The sequence below is a fragment of the Stigmatopora nigra genome, chromosome 19, assembly GCF_051989575.1.
Source record: "Stigmatopora nigra isolate UIUO_SnigA chromosome 19, RoL_Snig_1.1, whole genome shotgun sequence".
In the NCBI taxonomy this organism is placed as follows: domain Eukaryota; kingdom Metazoa; phylum Chordata; class Actinopteri; order Syngnathiformes; family Syngnathidae; genus Stigmatopora; species Stigmatopora nigra.
Genome location: NC_135526.1, coordinates 6009497 through 6031135, shown reverse-complemented (window position 1 = coordinate 6031135; position 21639 = coordinate 6009497). Strand labels below are relative to the sequence as shown.

The 21639-nt window shown below is 44.8% G+C and overlaps 1 protein-coding gene across 1 annotated transcript; it reads right to left on the bottom strand.

Annotated features, from left to right (window-relative positions):
• Window positions 1-405: 405 nt before the first annotated feature.
• Window positions 406-21134, bottom strand: tecta (tectorin alpha). The gene is given in 30 exon segments (XM_077740248.1): window positions 406-1425; window positions 1646-1765; window positions 1983-2067; window positions 2133-2295; window positions 2366-2614; window positions 2694-2857; window positions 2935-3137; window positions 3534-3644; window positions 3712-3992; window positions 4296-4582; window positions 4655-5035; window positions 5142-5341; window positions 5428-6058; window positions 6213-6829; window positions 7236-7806; window positions 8097-8707; window positions 8800-9370; window positions 9522-9934; window positions 10003-10168; window positions 10292-10429; window positions 10724-11011; window positions 11082-11221; window positions 17543-17718; window positions 17797-17923; window positions 18246-18502; window positions 18581-18762; window positions 18825-18964; window positions 19022-19170; window positions 19888-19950; window positions 20985-21134. Coding segments are annotated over 28 exon segments (7500 nt in total). The 5' UTR covers window positions 19161-19170; window positions 19888-19950; window positions 20985-21134; the 3' UTR covers window positions 406-1336.
• Between the last annotated feature and the right edge of the window lie 505 nt (window positions 21135-21639).

The following is a 21639-nucleotide window of genomic DNA, read 5'->3' as shown; positions in this document are numbered from 1 at the left end:
CATAAGTGACTCAAGAATGGCCAACAAAGGTCAATCCTTAAGCGCAGTGTTGGCACCACATCTAAGTAGCTGCTGTTTTATTTTGGATTTTTGTAAACATGTACTATAAGTAAGTATTGCGTCATGCTGGTAAGAAGCAGAGAATAATTTCCCTTAGAATTACAGTCAATAATTCATGTTTTATTGACACTCCAATGAGTGATATGAAGAAATGCGCACAAAAAACATACTTTTTTTCTTCTATTTGTCATTCCCCTTTTCTAATTGGTACACTATACAATAATTTTGAATCTCAGCAATAGCCTATAATCTCTTATGTGCACTCATAAAAGTATGGTAGTTTTCCTAACAAAACAAAAGAAATTGTAACAAATTTTGGCCCAAAACAGGCCACAATTATTTTTTTTACATTTTTCCCCACAAGCCATTCTGTGCCCATAATTAAAATTCAGCATAAAAACAAAAAAGGCGATCTAAAAACATATATTTGGTGGGGGAAAATGCCATATTTGTGGTTATGTTATGTTAAATTCTGAAATTAAACGTGTTATTTAAGTAAAAATGTTACAAAAATAGGCTTACGGGAATAAAGTTGTAAATTACATCGTAATATTACAAAACTCAAGGCATAATATTTAAGTTATAGACTGTCGAGTTAAAGAAGAATAGAAAATAAAGTTGGAAAATGAGGAAAAAGTTGCTATATTACAAGAAAAAACTTGCAATATTAGAATATTTGAGTTATATTATTATGGAATATAGATCTATTGTTTTTTCCCCCCTCTTTGTATGGCCTTAATACTCTACTATTGTAATATTATAACTTTATTCCTGTAATCCATCCCGCCCCCCCTTTTTCTTTGGTGACCCTAATACTTCATTGTACAAACCAGACGGCATGAAAAAGAGAAAAAACAAGAATTTCTATGGATGTTTTCACGCACTGTGTTTAGGCAACACAAGTGGTGCATGCTGGAAAATCCTGAGGTGAAGTCAGTCTGACAACATTGACGTCTGCTTGATCGCTCAACAAATCAGCGCTGATTATATGTGCTTGGAATATTACAACCTTGCACAATCCCTTATTATTTTGATGCCATGATATAAAGCCTGTTTTTTTTTAGCAGTTTACTGTATGACTGCATTAGTCCAATCCCTGAATACGAGAACTTTGGAGGATCTAAAAATACATTTTCTACAGTGCCGCCTAGTGACATGCACTGAGAGAAGATGAAAATGAGGCTTCTAAACAAGCAAAAGGACAGAATGAGGTGAAATAAATGAGTCAATGCGACTCTTTTGCCTGTTCAAGTCCTTTTTTTGGTACCGTGATGCGTCATCCAAGAAGAAGAAGAAGCACGTGCGTAAAAACGGTGGTGCTCAGCAGAAGGTGCGCGAGTGTAAGTCTGCAGCTGGAGCTGGAAACTAAGACAGCAAAATAACATTGCAATTGGTAAGTAGCCTAGTCTATTCTTTAAATCCTAATATTTTACCCCCCAAGACTGCTTTGAACTTACATGAATCATTGTTTTTCAAATTCATTAGTTACGGATCTGTGTGAGTATTGATTGAATACTTGTTGGCGAGACCCTGTCATGTAATAAGTGTGTAAAAATAGGTGATATTGGGACTGAAGCCCACTTACTCCGACAGCTTTTCCTGTCCGCTTGCAGCATTCCTGTGATGCAGCCGCAAACCGGACCACTGGCCTTACTGCTGCACATCTGCTCACAGCCTCCATTGTCCACCTCACACCAATCTGGCACTGACCCAAAATGGGGGAAAAAAATGAAACTAAAACTAGTCAATTCAGACTTTTTTTGATGGATGCTTGACAAAAAGTCCCATCATTCCAATTGGGGTTGTCCATAATATTATAAGACACCATCTACCAGAGAGTATAAAAGTCTGCACAACATGTTCAAATAGGTTTTGCACACATTGCTTTGTTCCTAAAAAAAATAAAAATAAATCAATCTTACCTTGCCTTCGAATGGGCCCGACACTGAGTACGTTTTCGTCAATCGCCCCATCTCTGGACGACATCCTCCTCTTGGGTGGACAATTCTGAACACGCAAACATTCTTTTTAACCAGACAAAAAGCCCCTGTGAGAATATTTCTTTTCCTCACCACTTTACAGGCGTGTCGTTCAGAATCGCAGAGGGAAACGTGGCAGTGCAGGTGCACCTTGTCGTAGTCTCCGATGAACTTGAAAACGGTGACGTGGAAGCGACATGTAAGCGACACGCCGTTTTCCGCCATGCCGATGGTGTTGTCCTTGACGTTGGGACACCTGAGAACCAATGAAAAGGAAGGCAGACCACATCATTTCAATGAAAACGGCAATAGTTGGCAAAAGTTACCCTCGCTCTATGATGACATGGCGCAGTCGGTCGCTGCTGTTTCGCGACGGCGTAGCCCAGCATGTGTTGACGACCAGAACCAGCTGGTTTTGGTCGGCGCCCTCCACGAAAACCCCCACATAGAGGACGTCCCTGGTACTGAGGACCACCTCGCCTTCCCCATAGGGCTGGCGGTACGAGGCGTTTTTGTACAGCGCCATTTTGGTGACAAAGTTGCCCGCTTGGGTGGCCAGAGTCAAGTTGATCACACTGAAAGAAACAGAAATGATGCGCAGGGATTCCATTTTGGGGACATTTCATGCTATTTCCATTTGACCGTCTTACGCACCTGAGTACAGGTTTGAGGACGGTCTCCAGCGAGATCTTCAGGTCCAGCTCGTAGGCACAGGAGAACTCAACGTTGATGGTTTTATCCCGCGTGATGACGCTGCCCGTGTTGTTGACGCTCTCGATCCGCACCGTGTTTTTGTACATAATGTGCGTCCCGTTCGTCTGGGAATAAGACAAAGACAAATTCAGATGGCTTTCGGTTAGTTTTCCCCAAATCTCAAAAGGCAAAGTTGACTGACCTGTACGAGGGAGCCACAGTGTCCTCTACTGTTATTGATGCGGAAGGAGATGAAGTCCTCCCCCTCGACGCCGGCGCAGCGTCGGTCGTTGACGCGGACGTCGCCGCGTTGGAAACCCAGCTGGAAGAGCTTGCACTTGGAGATGGAGACGGCCATTTCGCTGGCCCCGCACGTCACCTCAGCCTCCATCGCGTCATCTTTGCCTTTTTTTTTGTTTCAAGTAACAGTGTGAAGATTTAAAAATGAAGATCAAATACTTTTATCTTTGGCTGCCAATGATGCTGCCACTCAATATAAAACATTCTACAATCATCAGTAGCATTGAAACATGACCATTAAATTTTTCTGTATGCTTTAGTTTTCATGTAATCAGCATTTCTGATCATCTTCACCAGTTTAACTAACCCTTTGCATTGCAATACATTATTTTCTGAATCAATTAGTAAGTCATACTCGTTGAAGTACTTTGACCTGGCATGTGCAGTACAGCACATAGTCCATCTCTACTTTTCCCCCCATCTTAAATAAATTTCCTCAAAATCAGGGAACTTGTGGGACTAGTGTGCAAAAAAACGGGATCGGTACGAAGACCCGCTCACCTTGACTCTCAGCAGGCAATTCCGGACACCCGCACAGGTCGCCTCCATTATCCAGCTCGCAAGTGAGGTTGGCGCACGTCTCTGTCGCGCAGGGGTCGTGAATCCATTCTGCTAAAGACAGGGTCCAACACGCAAGGTCAGCCGACAGGGGCGTGGCAAGAGGCCCGCGCGCACTTACAGCAGTTTTCCCTGGCAATCCACTCGGTGGTAAGAGCGCCCATGGAGCGGCAGGCCTCGGCGTAAGCGGCCAGGGAGCCGCACACTTGGGCGCCGCGCCGGTTGTAGCAACCGTCCAGGTAGCAGGAGCGGTAGAAGGGCCGCGGATCTAGCAGGCCGTGGCATGGCTGGAAGAAACCCTTGGGCTCAGTCAGCTTCAGGCAGGCATCCTCACGTTGTAGGGCCAGCACGGCTGCGTTGTCGCAAGATCGGGCCAGCGCCACGTATTGGGTTTCGTCGCATCTGAAAAATGGCCCCCGACAGTCAATTACATTGCAGTTTGAATATTTTCAACCACTTTCCTTAGCTTAATTTTTTAAATGTTATCTGAAGACAGAAGGTTAGTTATAAAAACAACAACATGAGAAATTAAATGCTAAAATTCTGACTTTTTAAGGGAAATTCTGAACCAATTCTAACTTTTTAAGTGCCTTAAAAAGATTCATAATGCTTGTACTTAACTAAAGGGATGAAATCAGTAGTCATTCATTCCCCAGTCTTTTCCATTTAAAAACAAATGCTACTAAGAGTACAATGCGAGTTAACCTGTCCTGCATGCCATTGGTCTTCCAGCTCCGGGCGAGTTCTAGAGCGCTGGCGGCCGCTGCGCCCGTCGAGGTGATGTAGTCGTCGCCCGGGTCGCCGTTGAAGTTGCCGCACAGGCCGCAGAGCTTGTCCCGCAGTCGAGCGCCCATGCTGACGCTCAGCGTGTTGAAGCGATTGTACCGCACCCGGATCTCCTGCGGGGACTCAATGTCCACGAAGCCCTCCGACGAGGACAGCTGGGTCATCATGCCCGTCACGAACGGCAGCGAAACCGGGGTGCCGTTCACCTGCGTCCAACACCCCCCGTCCACCATAAGTACAGCGGCAGCTTAGAGAGACCTGGCGCTCTGGTTTCTGACCTTGACCGTGTTGCCCGAGACCAGGATGTTCTCCTCGTTGATGTAGAGGTAGACGTGGGAGACGGCGGTGAGGTTTGGCGTGCTCCGCTTGTCGAAGTTGGCGATGAGTTGGAAGGAGAGATCGGGTAGCTTGTGGCAGTTGGTGGACAGCACGAAAGAGCAGGAGGCGGGCAGGCGGAGCGAGGCGCCGTCAAAGGTTTTGAAGACGCCGCCGCCCGATGCCACACACTGTCGGGAGTGTCGGGCGAAGCAGCCGCGTACCCCGTGGCGGAGGCCGCACTCCTCGTCCGCCTTGCAGCGACGCGTGTCGCACTGGACCAGATTACGGCCGATGCACTGGCAACGCTTGCTGCAATCGCCATTCCAGAAAAGCTGCTTTGGCTGAACAAACAAATAAACAAAAACATTCCTCATTGGCACTCGTATGCCAAGGTATTACTGTATTGTATCCTATACATAGGAACTGAGAAGTACAAACCGCACTGACCTCATAGTACTTTCCGTCTGTGTAGCAGCCGCAATCCTGAGGCAGGATGCAATTCTTGCCATCCAGGACATAGCCTGGGTCACAGTGGCAACCCTCCATGCAGTCCAGGCCGCAATCTTTCTGGGCACGGGTGGGAGCGCACTGGGGCGGGCAGACTGGCACGCAACTGGAGTAATGGCTGTTTGGCGGACAACGCTTGACTGGGAAAAGAAATTTCGGTTGAAGTGGATTGGACGTCTATTACGAGCATTGAAAATAGGCGTCAAAAATTGGATGTAACACTCACCACATGGTGCAACAGCCCTCCAGTTGTTGACAGGCACCCCTCGCAGCTCACAAGTGGTGGCGTAGGCCTTTAGCCAGCCACAAACTGTTTCCCGAGCTCCGCCGTCCAAGCAGACGTCCAGTAGGCAGCTTTGGTAAAAGAACCCTGGCGCCACCTTACTGTGACAACGTACAAACGCACCCTGCCGATCTGCCATCAGACCGCATAGCCTCGCCGCTTCGGGCTCCGCAAACACGTAGAGACCGTCACGAGGACGAAAACGGAGCCCAGTCGTCGAGTCTTCATACGGGTCGTCGTTTTCCGTGGAGGTGGCGACAGCCCCGTCGTCCGGCGAGCTATCATCCCCGGGGCCGCATCGCGGGCAGGATTTGCCACAGCCCACTTGGCAGAAGGCCTCCCGTTCGACCCAGGCGGCGGCCCGGGCGTCCGCCGGGAGCGAGGACGATGACCCGCAGAGGCCGCAGGTTGAGCTGTAGAGTTGTCGGGGTAAGGTCAAGAGGAGTAGGGTGTTCCAGTCAAATGCTACTTTCAGGCCAAAGTCCGTCTCCAGGAGCAAAAGTGAGCCCTGGGTGAAGATGGTGACATTCCCTGGGCCGAGCTTGACGGGAAGGTACAAGCGCTCCTTGTTCACCTGAATAAACAAAAAGCATGTCATGAATGAACTCAATTAATCCACAGGTCATGGTTTGGACACACCCAAGTAAGATGTGTAAATCAAATAATTTATTATTATTATTATTTTGAATTTAATGGGCAAAAATAGTATTCTTTTAGCATTGACTCACCATGGCGGTATTCTTGTAGCTCCGGGACACCTCAATCTCAAAGTCAAAGACTTGTAGTGCAAAACCTCGGACCCAAACTGCCTGGCTCGTGTCCCTTTCTTCATTAAGAGCCAATAGTTTGAATGGAGGCAAGCCACCAACCATGCTCGCGTTGTTCCCACAGTTGCTGGTGGCCAAATTCAGACTACAAGAGCTCTGCAGCTCAAACGGAACACCATCAAACGGCAGAAAGTGGCCATAACCAGCAACCACACACAAAGCTTCGGTCCGAGGCCTGCAGTCGTATAAGCCGTGATCCTCTTGACAGAACTCCTCGGGGTGGCACGGTGCAGCCAGGCAGTACACCCTGTTGTCCGAACCGTTGCAGTAGCAGCGCTCAAGGCAGTCCCTGTCAGTCCAGAAAGTGTAGTTGGCGGGTAACCGGCGGTCCGGGCCGGCGCAGCCGCAGTCACTACGGGCAATGCACTGGCCATGATGCAGGACAAAGCCATCACGGCAGCGGCAGCCCTCGGCGCACGCCAGGGGGCACGGCGCCTCTGGCTCATCCAGGCCATCGCAGGTCAGCGGGCATGCACTGGTGCACTCATCGAAATCGCTATTGGCTGGACATGGTAGAGCTGGTAGGGCACAGGAAGAGAGAGAGAGAGCGGTCAATTCTGTTTTTGCACTAACATTTAGGATGGACTGTTGTGTTAGTTCGGGTAACGTATTTTCACAACTATAGGGCGCACTGCATTATAAGGCGCACCCTCAATGAATGACATATTTTAATTATTTTTCCATATATAAAGCACACTGGATTATAAGGCGCCCAGCCTATTTTGGAGAAAATGTAAGACGTTTAAGTGCGCCTGAAATTTAGGATGGACTGTTGTGTTGGTTAGTTGTGAAAATACGGTAGTCTAGAGTCAGTCCCATTAATTCCTCCGGTTCAGATTTTAGTTTGTTAATATTTGTTTGTCTTATTTCACCTATTAACACCTTCTGCCCCTATAATTTTGTCCTTGCTTGTTTGGAACTCACGGCAATTGGTAGCTGTTCTCCAACCTGCAAGAACCACATGAGCATCCTGGCAAGCCGCGGCATAAGCGTGTAGTGAGGAACACAGGGCCGAGCGGTTGCCGTCCTTTATGCACATGTTGTACAGGCAGTTCCGAAAAAATGGTGACGGGTTCACGACTCCATGACAGGCCAAGAAGGAGCTATTTCCGGGGTCGTTGATGTTGCCGCACATCCAAGGGCTCTGGTAGTAACGTAGGTCCGTGCACATGCGGTACAAGTCCTCGCAGTCTCCGTTGCAGCTGATGTCGTCAGGTATGGAACGCCAGCCCTCCAGGAACATGGACGCTGATTCTGACAGACGTCCATTGGGAAGGCGGGAGTCATCGGTGGGGTCGTCGTTGAACACGCCGCACAGACCGCAAGTGAGGTTATAGAATGTGGTGGAGAGGGAGATGTTGATGGATCCTCGTTGTGTGTAGTAAACATGAAGATGACCCAGAGACTCCACCACTGTGGCGTTACCAGAAGCTCTGTAGACCTTTACGGTTTGGGTCGGATGGATGTAAGGGAGGCCCATTGGTTCGCCATTAATCTGGGAGGCAAAAAGGTTGCAGGGGTTTTAACATTTCCCCCAATACTCCTAACACCAAATGAAAATTAAGACCAGGATTCATTAGAATTAAACATTTAAACTGTGAATGAATTTCTTTGGGTGCCGTGGACAATTATAGTTGTCCATTGGCTCTTTAAAAGTCAATACAAACTGTTTAAATCACTAGATGTCCAATCTATTTGAACCCGGATTGGGCTAACTACAAACTATCATCAGCAAATCACTGTGCCCCGAAAAAGAAAAAAAATGTGGAAAAAGACTTTACTAACCTTGACCATTTCCAAATCCAGCCCTCCCAATTGAATCTCCAAGCTAGCAATGGTAACTACCAGTGGTCTTTTCCAAGCAGGGCCTTTGTTCACCAGCCGTCTGCCTATCTTCACCTCCACCATTGAGCCATTAGCTGGCACAGCGCCACACAGCCTCAGCAAGTAGTAGGAGCTGTCATCTGGGAACAGCAGGAAGGCGCCGTCAAAGGACGACGTCACAGCGTTCTGAGTGATTGAACACAGCCCCTCCCGGCGAGGGTAGCAACCCAGCGCGCCCACCTCCGCTGTGCACACCTCGCCCTCCTTGCAAGACTGGCTGTAGCAAGACACTTCCCCTGCGGCTGCACAGGTACAGCGCAGGCTACATTCGCCTTCTTCGCCGCCCGAGCGGGCCCAAAAAGTCTCATTGAGAGGGTAATAGAGGCCATCGTGCTCACAGCCACAGTCATCCCACCGCACGCAATGGCTGCCGCTCAGGAGGTAGTCTTGATCGCACTGGCAGCCTTCTGTACAAGGGTGGGCGCAGTACAAGGGTGCGGTGATATCCGAGCAGGAGGCCGGACAGGCGCTGGTGCACACTTGGTAGTGGCTGAATGGTGGACAGGTCAGGGCTGAGATCCAACAAGAGAAGATAAAACGAGTCACTTTCAAATAGCTCGAGATATATATTGGTGGAATCTGGAAAATGTCATGCAAAACTCACCACAGAATGTTCCAGACCTCCAAGGGCGGATGGTGACGCCCAGTGCCTGACAAGCCAGAGCGTAGGCCTGGATGGCCTGACAGAGCGTGGTAATGTTGTCTTTGTTGCTGCACATGTCGTAGACGCAACTGAAGACGAAGGCGGTGGGGTCCACGACGCCCCTGCAGTCCCTGAAAGGCCCGTCGGTTTTGTTGATGAGTCCGCAGTAGTCCGAGCCCAAGTAGAAGGCCTCCATGAGAGCGTCACACTCGCTACAGTTGTGGACGCATCCATCCGAGCAATGCCAATCGGCGCCCTCCGCTCGCCAGCCTCCCCCCAGCTCTGCCACAGTTTCTGCCAGGGTGCCGTCGGGAAGGACGGGATCGTCGGCCGGGTCGTCGTTGTAATTCCCGCAGAGGCCGCAGGTGTTATTGAAGTAGGAACTGGGCAGGGAAATGGAAGCGTAGTGTTGCCCGTCGTACGTCACTAAGAGTCCAAAATCAGTTTCCAATGCTACGGCCACTCCCGATTGGTAGACTCTAACAGCACCCAGTTGGAGCTGAACTGGTAAAGTCTGCAGCATGCCATCCACCTAGAAGGATGATCAGATCAATCAATTCTAAGTCGACCATGTCGCCGACATCCGGAAAAGTAGGAAGGGTGAACTAAATTTCAAGTAAGTAGTATATAGTTGATTCTGTTTTCCATTTAATTAGACATCAAGGAGATCAGTAGTAGCTCACCTGAACTGTTCCCAAACTTCCTTTGGGCAGAGTGACCCTGTGACTATAGACTTCCACAGTTACATCCCTCAACCAGGAGACATCCGACACCCCGCGGTCTTCATTTTTAGCCTCCACGCTGAAGAAGGGCAGCCCCGACACGTCCCAGCACGGCCGAGCCAGCAAGTATGTACAAGTTCCCTGGAAGTGGTAGAGCAGGCCGTCGAAGGTGTGGTAGTGGGGGTCGCCGAACACCACGCAGGTGCTGCTGCGGCTGGGCTGACAGTAGAAAGCTCCCTCTTGCTGCTCGCAGGTTTCCATCTGGCCGCACGGAGAATCTTGACACAGCACCTCGTTGTCCACGTCAAGACAGCGGCATCGTCGCGAGCATTGGTCCGACAACCAGAAGACCTCTCCTCGTCGGTAGAAGCGGCCTGAAAAAGTTCCAAAAGGCACATCAGCATTTTTTATGGCCGTTTCTACCAGAGAAACAACAGCTTGCCATTGTAACTGCAGCCATTGGCGGGGTCAATCAGATCCGGGTCAGTACGGAAGAACCAACGGCCAGGATTGTTCACATTGGTCGTCTGTTCAATGTTCACCACTTCATTGGACCGGGATCCGGGCAAGTTCAAGAAGTGTCCGATTTCACCGCCATTAAAACCCGTCTGCGGGGAAGACAGTTTTGTGGATAGCGGGTACTCGATTTGTAATGGGCTGTACAGTGTATTTTGGGACTCTCATTAAATTGGAAGAATTCTACTATTGTTTCAAGAAAAAAACAAGTGTACCTGAGCTGTAGTACCACCCAGTCCAGTTAGAGGATCTCCACCGCTGGCTGTACCTGTGCTCCACGCAATGTCCTCATAGTTGAACAAGACGAAGGACACTGCACCATCTGAGATTAGCACAGTTTGGAATGTGTTCACCTTTTAATCAAACAAGATTGAAACAGTTTTATCAAATAGAGGAACCCACAGAACAATGTGCATCATCTTCAACTAACAATTGTTTGACTGAAAAGTTCCTACTTCACATTACCATCACCAATCTACTCAAATTTTAGACTTTAATTCAACTTTAAGAAATACAAAGACTCCAGACACCCTAAGGCTATTGCCCATAGGAACAGTAATAAGAATCTACTTTTTCCAGGTCTGGTACATCAAGTTCAAGGAAATTTTACAATCAAAAATTGAACAGAATAAGATTTATTTTTTTACCGGGGTGGTCTGGCTCCCACCATAGAAGGTGACCTGGTGCCACGTGGCAATGAAGACCCAGGTTGCCGTAAAGTTGGGGATGTTCTTGAAGTGTTTACGGACATCACGAGTCGCCTTCTCCAGTATGTGCGGTAGGGTGGTCTCCCTGTAGTAGATGTTTCCGCGGATCCCGTTGTGCACGTCCGCCCAGAGCGGGGCGATGAAGGAGCGACTGTCGCTTAAAGGAAAGGCTTCTGGTGTAAACTGGCTCACGTGTTCGTTGAAGGATATCACGCCGTTATTGTTGACCTGGAATAACAATTCAGCTGTGGTTAAACCAAAATGCAAATCATGGACGGTGTGTGTGGTCACGCCTTACATAGATGGTGCGGTAAGGGACACTGAAAAAAATGAAAGGCACGAGCAGGGGAATTTCCTGGGAGCTCCCATCATCCATCTTGGGGGTCTCCAGATCCATGTGGGTGGGTCCAAATGGGTAAAGCAGATCCCGAGCACCAACTGAAATAGAGAAATTGGTAAGATTAGGAAATAAACGGTTGATAAATGCTGTAACGTGTGATGGCATACCACTCGTGTGTACACATTTGCTGACAATGAGGAGCAGAAGGACTGGAAAGACAGGCCTCACCATCCTAAATGAGAAGCAGGGGTTCCGAAACAGCAAAATAGTGGTTCATACTCATCACACAAAGTGGTAGCGTGTCCACATGTGTAATCATAAGCATGTTTTGTCCCATTAAATTCACATCTAGTCCGACTACTTAAAAAGCAGGCTCTCGTGTCTCCCTTGAGGAGCTCCTGAAAAGAAGCCATTATTCGTGGCAGAACAATGTGTCAAGATCACATTAGCCTTACGGTCCCATGCGAGGCGGTACTGGTGGATTACAGACTTGTTCTCTATTCGACTGACTGTATTACCATTGAGAGGTTGAGGGGGAAAGCTAATGGCTTGGTTTGATGGATTTGGCTTGCCAAGGTCATTGCGGTGTGGCACCAGCTGGACAAACTTCATTTCCCTTTAGGCTAAGTTCACACGACTTAACATTATACAATAGCATCACTTTTCCCCAAAATCTGATCAACCAAATAAGCACAATTCATTTTGTCTCACGTGAACAGAATACTTACTCAAATCTTCAAAATCGAATTATTCCATGCAAGTTGAAAATATATATTTTTACAGTGTAAATATAAACAGTTACATATAATGAATATAATCACATTATTAAAAATATTTACTCACCTGCTTTGATTTACTCAAGTATTCCAACATTTTAAGAGAAATGGAACAAACAAATGTCACTCAAATATACAATTGTTGAAGCATATATACATTTTTTCAATATCTAATTACAAAAACAAAATGTTGTCACAAATGTTCAAAAACTCCAGTCATGGAATTTTAAATGATTTATCCCAATTTATACAGACCTGTCAATTGGTCTCACTTCATTACACTTGTTCGGACACCTTACCTGAATAAAATATAGCCGTCCCCACCAGCAGACTCCAGTTTTGTCACCCCACCAAGACAATTGCAATGTCTGAAGGGCAGAGAGAATAACATTGTACAGACCTTTCAACTTTGTTGAATAGGGACACCCTCAAAACCTTAAAATTTCACGAGATCCTTATTGATGGCAGGCAAAGAGTAACTTCAATAAATTATCACCTTATTTTCAAATGTAAAACATTTTTAATTTTTATCATCAGTACAGTACATTAGACCGGTTTCTCCTAAAAATATACTAACCTGTACTACTTAAAAACATGACATACGCGCCATTATTTTCCACATCTAGATTGAAAATAGAAAAACATATTGATGAAATTATACCATGTACTCACCAACCTCCAAAGCAGTGCAGCTCCAGTCGGCAAAAAAAGCATCTGGAGCTCTTAACAGGTGGATGAAGCCCAATTTCCTAAGTCCTCAGATCATTTGAATGAAGTCTGTCTTGTATGTAAAACTGCACATTAGGCAACTTTAGTAGGATTGACTTCAATTTAAGAGGGGATGCGAGTTGGGGCGACAGGAGAAGAGGAGGTGGGGAGTAAAGGGGAGGGACGGGAAAGCAAAGCTTAGTCGCGAGGGAGCGTGGAGGAATGATGGAGCTGGGAAAGGTCTCTTAACTCTATCAGTGCCATTGATGGCGAGAGTGGCTCTTTTCAGACCTGTTGTGAATTTAAAATAGTTTTATTAGTAGTAGACATGTAAATCCATTTTCCCCTGGACCAGACCTATAAAAAAATGGCATACAATGAAAAGCTTTACATTTTTTTTAAATCTAGCAAATTGACCAAAGGCACTAAGAGTGCTGTCAAAATATAGTGATTGTTGATATTTATCCTATTAAGAATTTTAAATACAATATTTACATCTTGAAATTGTCATGGAAAGATGCACATTTATGGTTTCCACTGGTTGTCATCACATGTGGAATAAAAAATAATTTCAGGTTTACCCAATAAATGGCTTCTTATGAGGCCCACTCAAGAAGTTGATTTTGTTACTATTAAAAACTCTTAAATAATAACTTCATGATGAAAAGCAACAGTAACTTTTTGAGCCTTGAGGAAGGGTAAAGTTACAGATTAACTTGGGTCACTTTGGATAATCTGTTTTATTTGTTTCCCCTTGTAAACTAGTAAAAGCATCATTTGTGAGGGTTGGTAAGACATGTAGTAGTCTCAAGAGATATTTGCCAGATAGCGAGCGGGGGAAATCTCAGGTAGATGTGCGCTGATCTGGTAAATAAGATTCGGAAGGCACTGACTTGAGGCTTTGTTGTAAGAGGACAGTGGATAGTAACTGGAGAGGTGCTTGTTGAAGGGGGGCAAGATGTTTGAAAGGCTTCAGGAGTGAGGCCAGGACCCCATTGGTACCATTAAGATGCACTGAGGGCTCCCTCAGTTGAGACTTCTCTTATGATGTCCCTGAAGAGTCGCATAAATGGACACGTCGTGATGGGTGAAAGGCAGAAAATCACAAAGGTAGAAGATATAGTGAGCTACAAAGGGGGACAAGAACAGATTCTTGACTTGACAAGATTGGACTTTAATGGAATCATTGATTTTGAAAGAGGGAAAAAAAACTCCTCCAAATTTTCCGCTATTGTGGGTAGAAGAAAGTTATTTACTGCCAGAAACAGCATTCTGTGGGAAGAAAATAACGTTAGATTCACCCAATAAATGACTTCTCAAATAGGTGTGAGGTCTTTTCCTGATGAAAAGGCTTTCAACCTGTTACCTGATGCAGTATAGCAAGGATTACAAAGCGGCAGGGGTTTCTGGAGAACCCACCAAGCTTGACCTTCACAAAGCAGATGCACGACTGGATAACTCGTCAGGAGTCACCCAATCCACAAAGTGGGTTAGTGGGCCACCCCTGATCCCCGCCGGCAGTCACCCCTGCCCTGAGCTTTGTCTCTTAAAGCTTCCATTCAAGTGGAGCTCAACCTTCTTGCAGAAATCAAAACCTTCCGGTCTTTATGAATTCCTGCTTTGAAGCACCCAATACAAGCCAGTTCAATCCATTGGTGAATTTTCCTTCTCTAGACCATGGATAAAAAGTATTAAGAAAATATACATTCACAGAGGAATACAAGGCCCCATGATTGGACAGTTGGTCATGGTTAACTAAGGAAAAAAACCTGTAGAATTATAACTATAAATATAGAAATGGACCATAATTTATTATTTTTTTCCCAAAAAAGACCAAGGCAATCTTATAGAGTACAGCTGTGAAAATGGCACAACATTGAGAAATAAAACAGAGAAAAAGTCACTATTATATCATTTACACAACAGGATAGCACAAAAGTCTACACTTTGGCATATGTGCTTTAGTATAGAGTATTTTTAAATCTTCCTGCAAGTGTGCAATTTGTTTTTCTGAACATTTTGTAAAAATTATTTCCATAATAGATAAGCAAAAAACATTTCAGAGTAGTTTTAGGCTTAAGATTTCCATAATATTATGGGAATATCCCAAATATCATTCAGGCTTTTAAATATTTCAAACATTACAAAATGAATATTTGAGTCTGGAGTGTACATAAGTAACACAATCTCAGAATACATAAAAATGGACACCATAATGGCAAAAATAATTCACGTTACATACCCACAATAGCATTCAAGTTCCCCAATACCATGCAAAATATCCACCAAACCTGTACCCCAGATTTTCCTGCCATTTTATGTAATCCCCGAGAGTAAACCTGGCGAGTATATTTTCAAGAGTAATAAACTAAAAAACACCATGAAAATAGGAGTCAAGTTTGCCCAGGAAGGTCCTGGTGATGATTTACAATTCATCCAAGAAGATTTCTCATTTTCTAGGTACGTATTTGTAAATGTAAACTACTGTCAGTTGGAAAATATTCAGATTTCACCATTTCTAAAAGGGATAGTATCTTTTGGGCAAATTTACATTTGCTCTTAGGTGTTTTTTTTCTTAGGGCATTTGAATACATTCAGTCTCTTATTCAAGCAGGCTTCACCAGTTCATGGCCATTTGCCTGAGGGGTTTCAGTGCACATAGCCAAGTGATTTTCACAAAATATGAATAAGGAAGATTACAAAGTCGACGGGTGGGGGGTATTTTAGCATCTTTCGTCTTGCTTCACTAAATAGTGATACCCTCTATGATCTGTCAGAGTCAGAGTATTATCTTTAATCTGGAATTTGAGGTCAAAGTCTGCCTGGAAACTGGAAATCTTCACAGATCAGGCTTTAGAGATAGATCCAGTGGAGAAAAAAATACCATCCAAGGATCTGGAAATGCTCAGTAATTTTCTTTTTTTTTTTGGATTGCCAGGAAGTACAGGCCAATGTGAGCCAGTGGGAGAGGTCACGACCCCAAATTCCTTGAATGAACGGACACTCAAGGTGTCTGGTTTGTGAGGGCAATCTAAGAAAGGGGCTTTCAGATGAGCTGGTGGGTTGGGGTTTGGCTCCCCCCAGCTGCCTCCCCAATGGTGAGCCAACTTAAGAATAAGAGGAAGTGACTAGATATTTCAGTAGGTGTTTGGTTACTAACTATCAAGTCCAGAAGTCTGCAGAAAAGCAGTACAGCTCAAATAACTGGATCGGAAGGATCGCGATGAAAATAATTAGTGCTCTGGTTCAGCTCTTGGGAAGACAACATTAAAAATTGGCACATAAAATGCAGTTATTTCTCAAAATGCTTGTAACGTTGAATACTTTCCCCGGTAAATGTATACATAAGTCCCTGTTAAGTTTACTTCATTACAAAGTATTCCTAATCTAGTGGGTCCGATTTTCCTACTCACGTTTTGGTGTCTAGACTAGCAGCCAAACATTATTGTGCAGAAAATGGACAAATTCAAGTCAAAGTGAATCCAGTAAGTATGCAGCCAGCGAGTCTGGAATACCACCAACCGACCCCATTCTCCCAAAAAACCCAGTTAAGTGTTCTGGAAGTTTGTTAAACCTCCCCCCAAAATACAAACTCATAGAATCTGACCTCAAAGATGAGAGGAGCTGCAGCGGCTTTTCATTTTGGGCATGATGAGGATCTCGTCCCCGTCGCGGATTCTGTACGAGTGGAGGGCCCGGGAGCCGCACTTCAACTCCTCTGGCCCGACCACCGAGCACATTTCCCGGTTGATGTAGAAAAGTCGGATCCCATTGGAGGGCAACTGAAGACGCGCCCTCAGGTGCTTCTTTAGCCCGGCCACCGTCTGCTCCAGGCCGAGGCTGACCGACTCCACCTTGTCGCCCCATCGGATTTCCACTTTGGTGGAGCGGGGACTCAGGTCCACGTCGGCCAATGGGGCCAGTTGACCGTACTTGGATACCAGCTCACTGTACCTAAGAGTGCAAAGCTGCTGATCAAAAGAAACCTCCTAATGGTTAAGACGTGAAGGTAAAGGGGAAAAAAGTGGATAGAATGTCCTTTCTATTGATGGATACTAAATGTATACACTTTAAGTGCTTACTGCTTTCTGTATTTTTTGGGCCATTGGTTGCACACAAGTATTTAAGAGTAGTTAATGTTAACGCATTACATTTTTGGGATAATTACAGCCTGAAAAACAACGCAGCCCATTGGTGGTCGGAGTAAAGAAAATAAAAGACGTATATAAATCATACTATGATAAAAGTGTGGCTTATATTCCAATAAATACGGGTGTCAATTTCATCTAAATTTGAAGGGCAGGTTAAAAATGTACAATTTATCAGTGTTTCTAGTCTCGCTCAAGATTGCTTATTTGCCTTCTCTTCTTATTCTAGTGAAGACTCACATTTCATGTTCAGTCTGGTCACTCCTCCTGCAACTAATCCTTCCTGTACAGCTCACTGGCCTTTTTTGCAAGCTATGCCTTTTTGTCAATGACTTGCAATGTCACACAAGACAAGGAGTGTGGAACCTTGATGGACAGATTAATGCCTTTTTTTCTCCCTTCTTTTGCCTGGCTTTAATGACAATTTATTTAAATTGGGATACCTGGCTGCAAATGCTCAGTTTTATCAACATTCGCCAATGCACAATAATTCCAGAGACCCAAAACAGTTATGTGCCAAGTCCCTGTTTATCCTCACTTATGTTTTGAAGACCCACAAAGCAGGTGCACGTATTTAAAATGTAACAAAAAAAAATCTACCTGCTACTTTGTGTATCCGTTTTCCAATCAGAGAATTCCCAGCACAAAGGATTCATTGAGCGAGAAGAGAGTGGTGGCATTGTCTCCCCACCAAAGGTTAGTTCCGTGGCTCCCACCCTCCCCCCAACTTTGTGTGGTACAACCTATTCTCCCACTTAATTAAGTGGAATGTCCAATTTAATTAAACGACTCATGTTTGGCAATTAGTAAACATTCCATGTCCTGCACTTTAGTGACATGTCATACCTGTGGGGGCGTTCTTGTTCCGGACAGTCTTGATAAAAACGGATAAAGAACCTTTCGGCAGCTTCCCTGTCGTTGTCCGTCACGGCGCTCCCGTTCAGGAGGAGGATATTCGGTAAACTGAAGTGAGGAGTAAAGAAAGCATTGAATTGGAAATAGGAAAATGTGACAGCTGAAACGGAGTGAGAGCTGACTTACTGTGCTAAAAGAAGGCTGCGTCGCTCTTGTGTGGCGTACGGCTGCAACAGTGGAATCCCCATCACTTTAATTTCTTTCAACTTGGGGAAGGAATTCAGCCTCTCGATGTCACCCCACTTACTCAGTCCTGCGTGACAGAACAGGGGATTTAGACAGGGATTTTGACAAATGACAAAATGTTCCATTTTTTCTCTCCAGACGAAGTAGTCTTTTAGGAAGAGGGGTCATTACAGTGGACAGGTATTGAAGTTGAAATTTAAGACATTAAATCCTTTATAGAGGAAGTAGCTTTTTTTGGTCATCTAAAAATATATATTTTTTTTACATTTAACTTGCCTCTTGAATAAAATTATAATACAAATAAAAAAATGGGAGGAGCTGCTAGCCAAAAGAGTGCACAATTATCGCTGTCAAAGAGTAGAACTTACACAAATTATTTTTCCCCTCACCTGAGTTGTTAAGGTTGATACAGCGCAAGTTGGGGAAAAGACGTTGCATTGTTTCCCGGTTGTCCACCACAGACTCGACACCATTGTTGGCCAGCACCAGTTCGGTGAGGCTGGGGTACATCGGCCCGAATTTGCGCACCTCCGCCCAGTCACTCAGGTGGTTGTCAGTGATCTGCAGGAGGCGCAAGGACGGGCAGGGCGTGCTGGACTGGGACACGGTGCGGTATTCGTTCAGGCACAGGAAGAGCTCGGCCAGCCTGGGGACAAATATGGCGCATGACTTGTAACTGGGACTTGAGGCAGGCGAACGTTTCGGTGAATACAGTTTCTCTTACTCTAATGTGTTTTGCGTGAGAGCGTGAACGGTGTCCCAGCTGACTTGCGTGTTAATAAGGACGAGTCGCCGAACCCGGGAGAAGACGTGGGCCATGGATGGTTGCAGCGTAGCGCCGCCCAATGGATTCATGCTCAGGTTGAGAAAGTCCAGGCGAGGGACATTGGAAACGATAGTACATATCTGCAAATATCAAGTATTTTTGTAGACAGGATATATTTTTCAGTGCTTAATGTTTGGCTCACCTCGGCCCAATCCCGGATCTCATTGTAGGACAGGTCCAGTTCGACCACGTGGGCACAGAAGGCGGCAATGTTGGACTTGTCGCCCGCCTTTTTGATTCCATAGTCGTTCAGAACCAGCACGCTGGGCAAAAATAGGCGACCTGCGGACAGGGAATGCGGGCATTAGGACAGAAAGACCCAATTGTCCCGGTGCTCACCTTTGACGGGGGATCCGGGAGGGGAGGGCAGCACTACGACACCCAGGCCTTGACCATAGGGGAAGTTCTCCGTGTTGTACTTGTCGCTGACAACCTCCACAAAAGTGCGGGCCTCCACTTCAGCAGAGGACAGATTCATTGTCACAGTCCTGGGGGGAGAAGAGTCAACTGTTAACAAAGTTTTTCATTTTGTGAAGATTTGATTCACAATTATGCCAAGGAGAGGTAATAGGGATTAAAAACAAAAAACATTCAACAGTGTTTCTGGGGGAAAAATATGCTGTGGGAAAACCTTCAATGTTCATAAGAGGCTGCCAAAAAAAGAGCTCACGTGGACATGGCTGCCGACTGGGAGAAAAACTCTAAAAATAGCCCGTAAGCATGATCACATCAGTCAGATGAAAGCTGAAACGTGAGGGCACACAAGTTGACCCTTCACTGACATCCAAAATAACATAGATGTCTAATCATGTGGCTCTTTAATCTCTATCGATTGCCTCCAACCTTCACATTAAAAAAATGGATTGGACGTCTATCACCGTCAAACGCAGTCAATGAATTCACACTTAAAAATCCCTTCTTTTTTTTTTTGTTGCCCCATTCCGCTCTTAAAATGACAAACCGGGCCCGATATCCAATCACATGATCAGACCTGGGACAACTCCAGTTAATATCCCTAGCACAGTGGGATGACATCACTCAAATCAGATCTTATCATTTATTTCTATCCAAGTGAGGACAGCTCTTCTCTCTTATCCATCATGATCAGGACTATCATTTTTCATACAAATCATATGGCAACGCCGGAATAGCTTCAGTTTGATGTGTTGTTCCTAAGAGTTTCTCACAGGTCAGGTGAATCTTACCTTTGATGTGTGGCAGCCGAAGCAGAGCAGCTTTTCAACAGCGCATCCGGTCACATTTCCCTGCTGGGAAAAGACACACAAAATGAGCACAAAAAAAATAACATTGGGGCAACAGGTACCACTTGTTCAATTAATAAGTATTTATTCCTGTCTTGAAATACACTTTTTTCCTCCAAAATTAGGATGTTTATCCTTTCCTTTTTAGTTTGTCAATCACAAAGGGTATTTTTTGGTTAATAAAAAAGTGAATACATCATAACAATAGAAGAAACCATTTTTAAAAGGCAGGTTTGATACCAGTGAAACATACCCACTAACAAGAGAGTCCATTTTCTTCATCACTTGTGTTATTATATTAAATGCAGGTATTATATTACTGACAATAGAGCCAGGTAAGATGCTCTTTAAATGCCCGCTGGAAAAAAATGTCACGTTTGTGCACACACAGACAACTACCTTATAAACCATTATAACATCACTATGTCAAAATGAACATTGTGTAATAATACCTACAAAGAATACCTATGTTTATGTGTGTGCACTGTCCCGACCTTCGTACGCGCTCGGGTTACGTCATTGAAACAAGGACCGTCGTAAACCGAAGCGCGTCGGTATAAAAAAAAAGAAAAACAAAGACTCGAAGGGGGAGACCTTTTAAATGTATTTCAAAGTCCCGTTTATGCCGAAATCAGGCACGAATTATGGCGTTTGGAGAAAAGACGCCCCAAATTTAGATTTTCTATCGAATCCACTGGAAAATAACCAAGGTCAATGCAAAAATATTAAATTATGAAGGAAAAAGTCGACTCAAAAAAGGGCGATAACTCAACACCGGTGCCTGTGGGGGTTTGATACATATAGATAAGAAATAACTTTCTACGCGTGATCGCGTGTACCTGCTCAGTCTGTGGAGAAAAAAAAGACGCAAAAAGAAATACACGCAGTTTTCAGCACGCAAAATCAAGTTGTTTCCCCGTGACATGCATTGGTATAACTTCATATGCAAAGACTGTTAACGAGTGATCTATGTCAGCATCGGAGTTTCGGATTTTGAAAGCGATATGGTTATATTTTTGGATATTTGTGACAGCACTCACCGTGAATTCCCGGAAACCACTCGCTTGTGTTTTTGTTTGTGTTTTTCTTTTCGCTGCTGAAATGTCAGTGGAAGAAGGATGTGACGTGTTTAAATGCCTCCTACTCGCGCAATTACAAGAATAAAAGACACAATGAAACTAAAATAACGCTGAAAAATATGACTATATACACTTTAGATTTCTTAATTTCAAGAGTGTCAACGCAAAGTCAAGGTTAAATGGCTGAAACATCTCATCATTTTAACCCCAATAATGTTTTTTTCCATGCATATACAGTATAATTAAAACAAATACAATAATAAACATGCACATACAATTTATATGTTTTGCAATTAATTAAATCATAATTCCACATAATAGAAAATAATTTCCAAAGATTTTCCTTATGCAATAGCAAAACTAGAACCAAAACAAAACAACAATCTGATTTGTTTTGGTCTAAAGATGAGATATTTTGAATGACCCAATTGCCCTACTTTCTTATTTTGTCAATAGATTTTTATGGTTTCAATTCATTATTACTGTGTAAAACCTTAGGTAGGCTGTACACATTTCCAGACAAGATCATCTATTCTATATTTGTGTATTGTGTAGTCTCCAAGGGAAATAAATCCAGGTGAACTAAAGGAAGAAAAGAGGTGTGTCCAAAACCAGA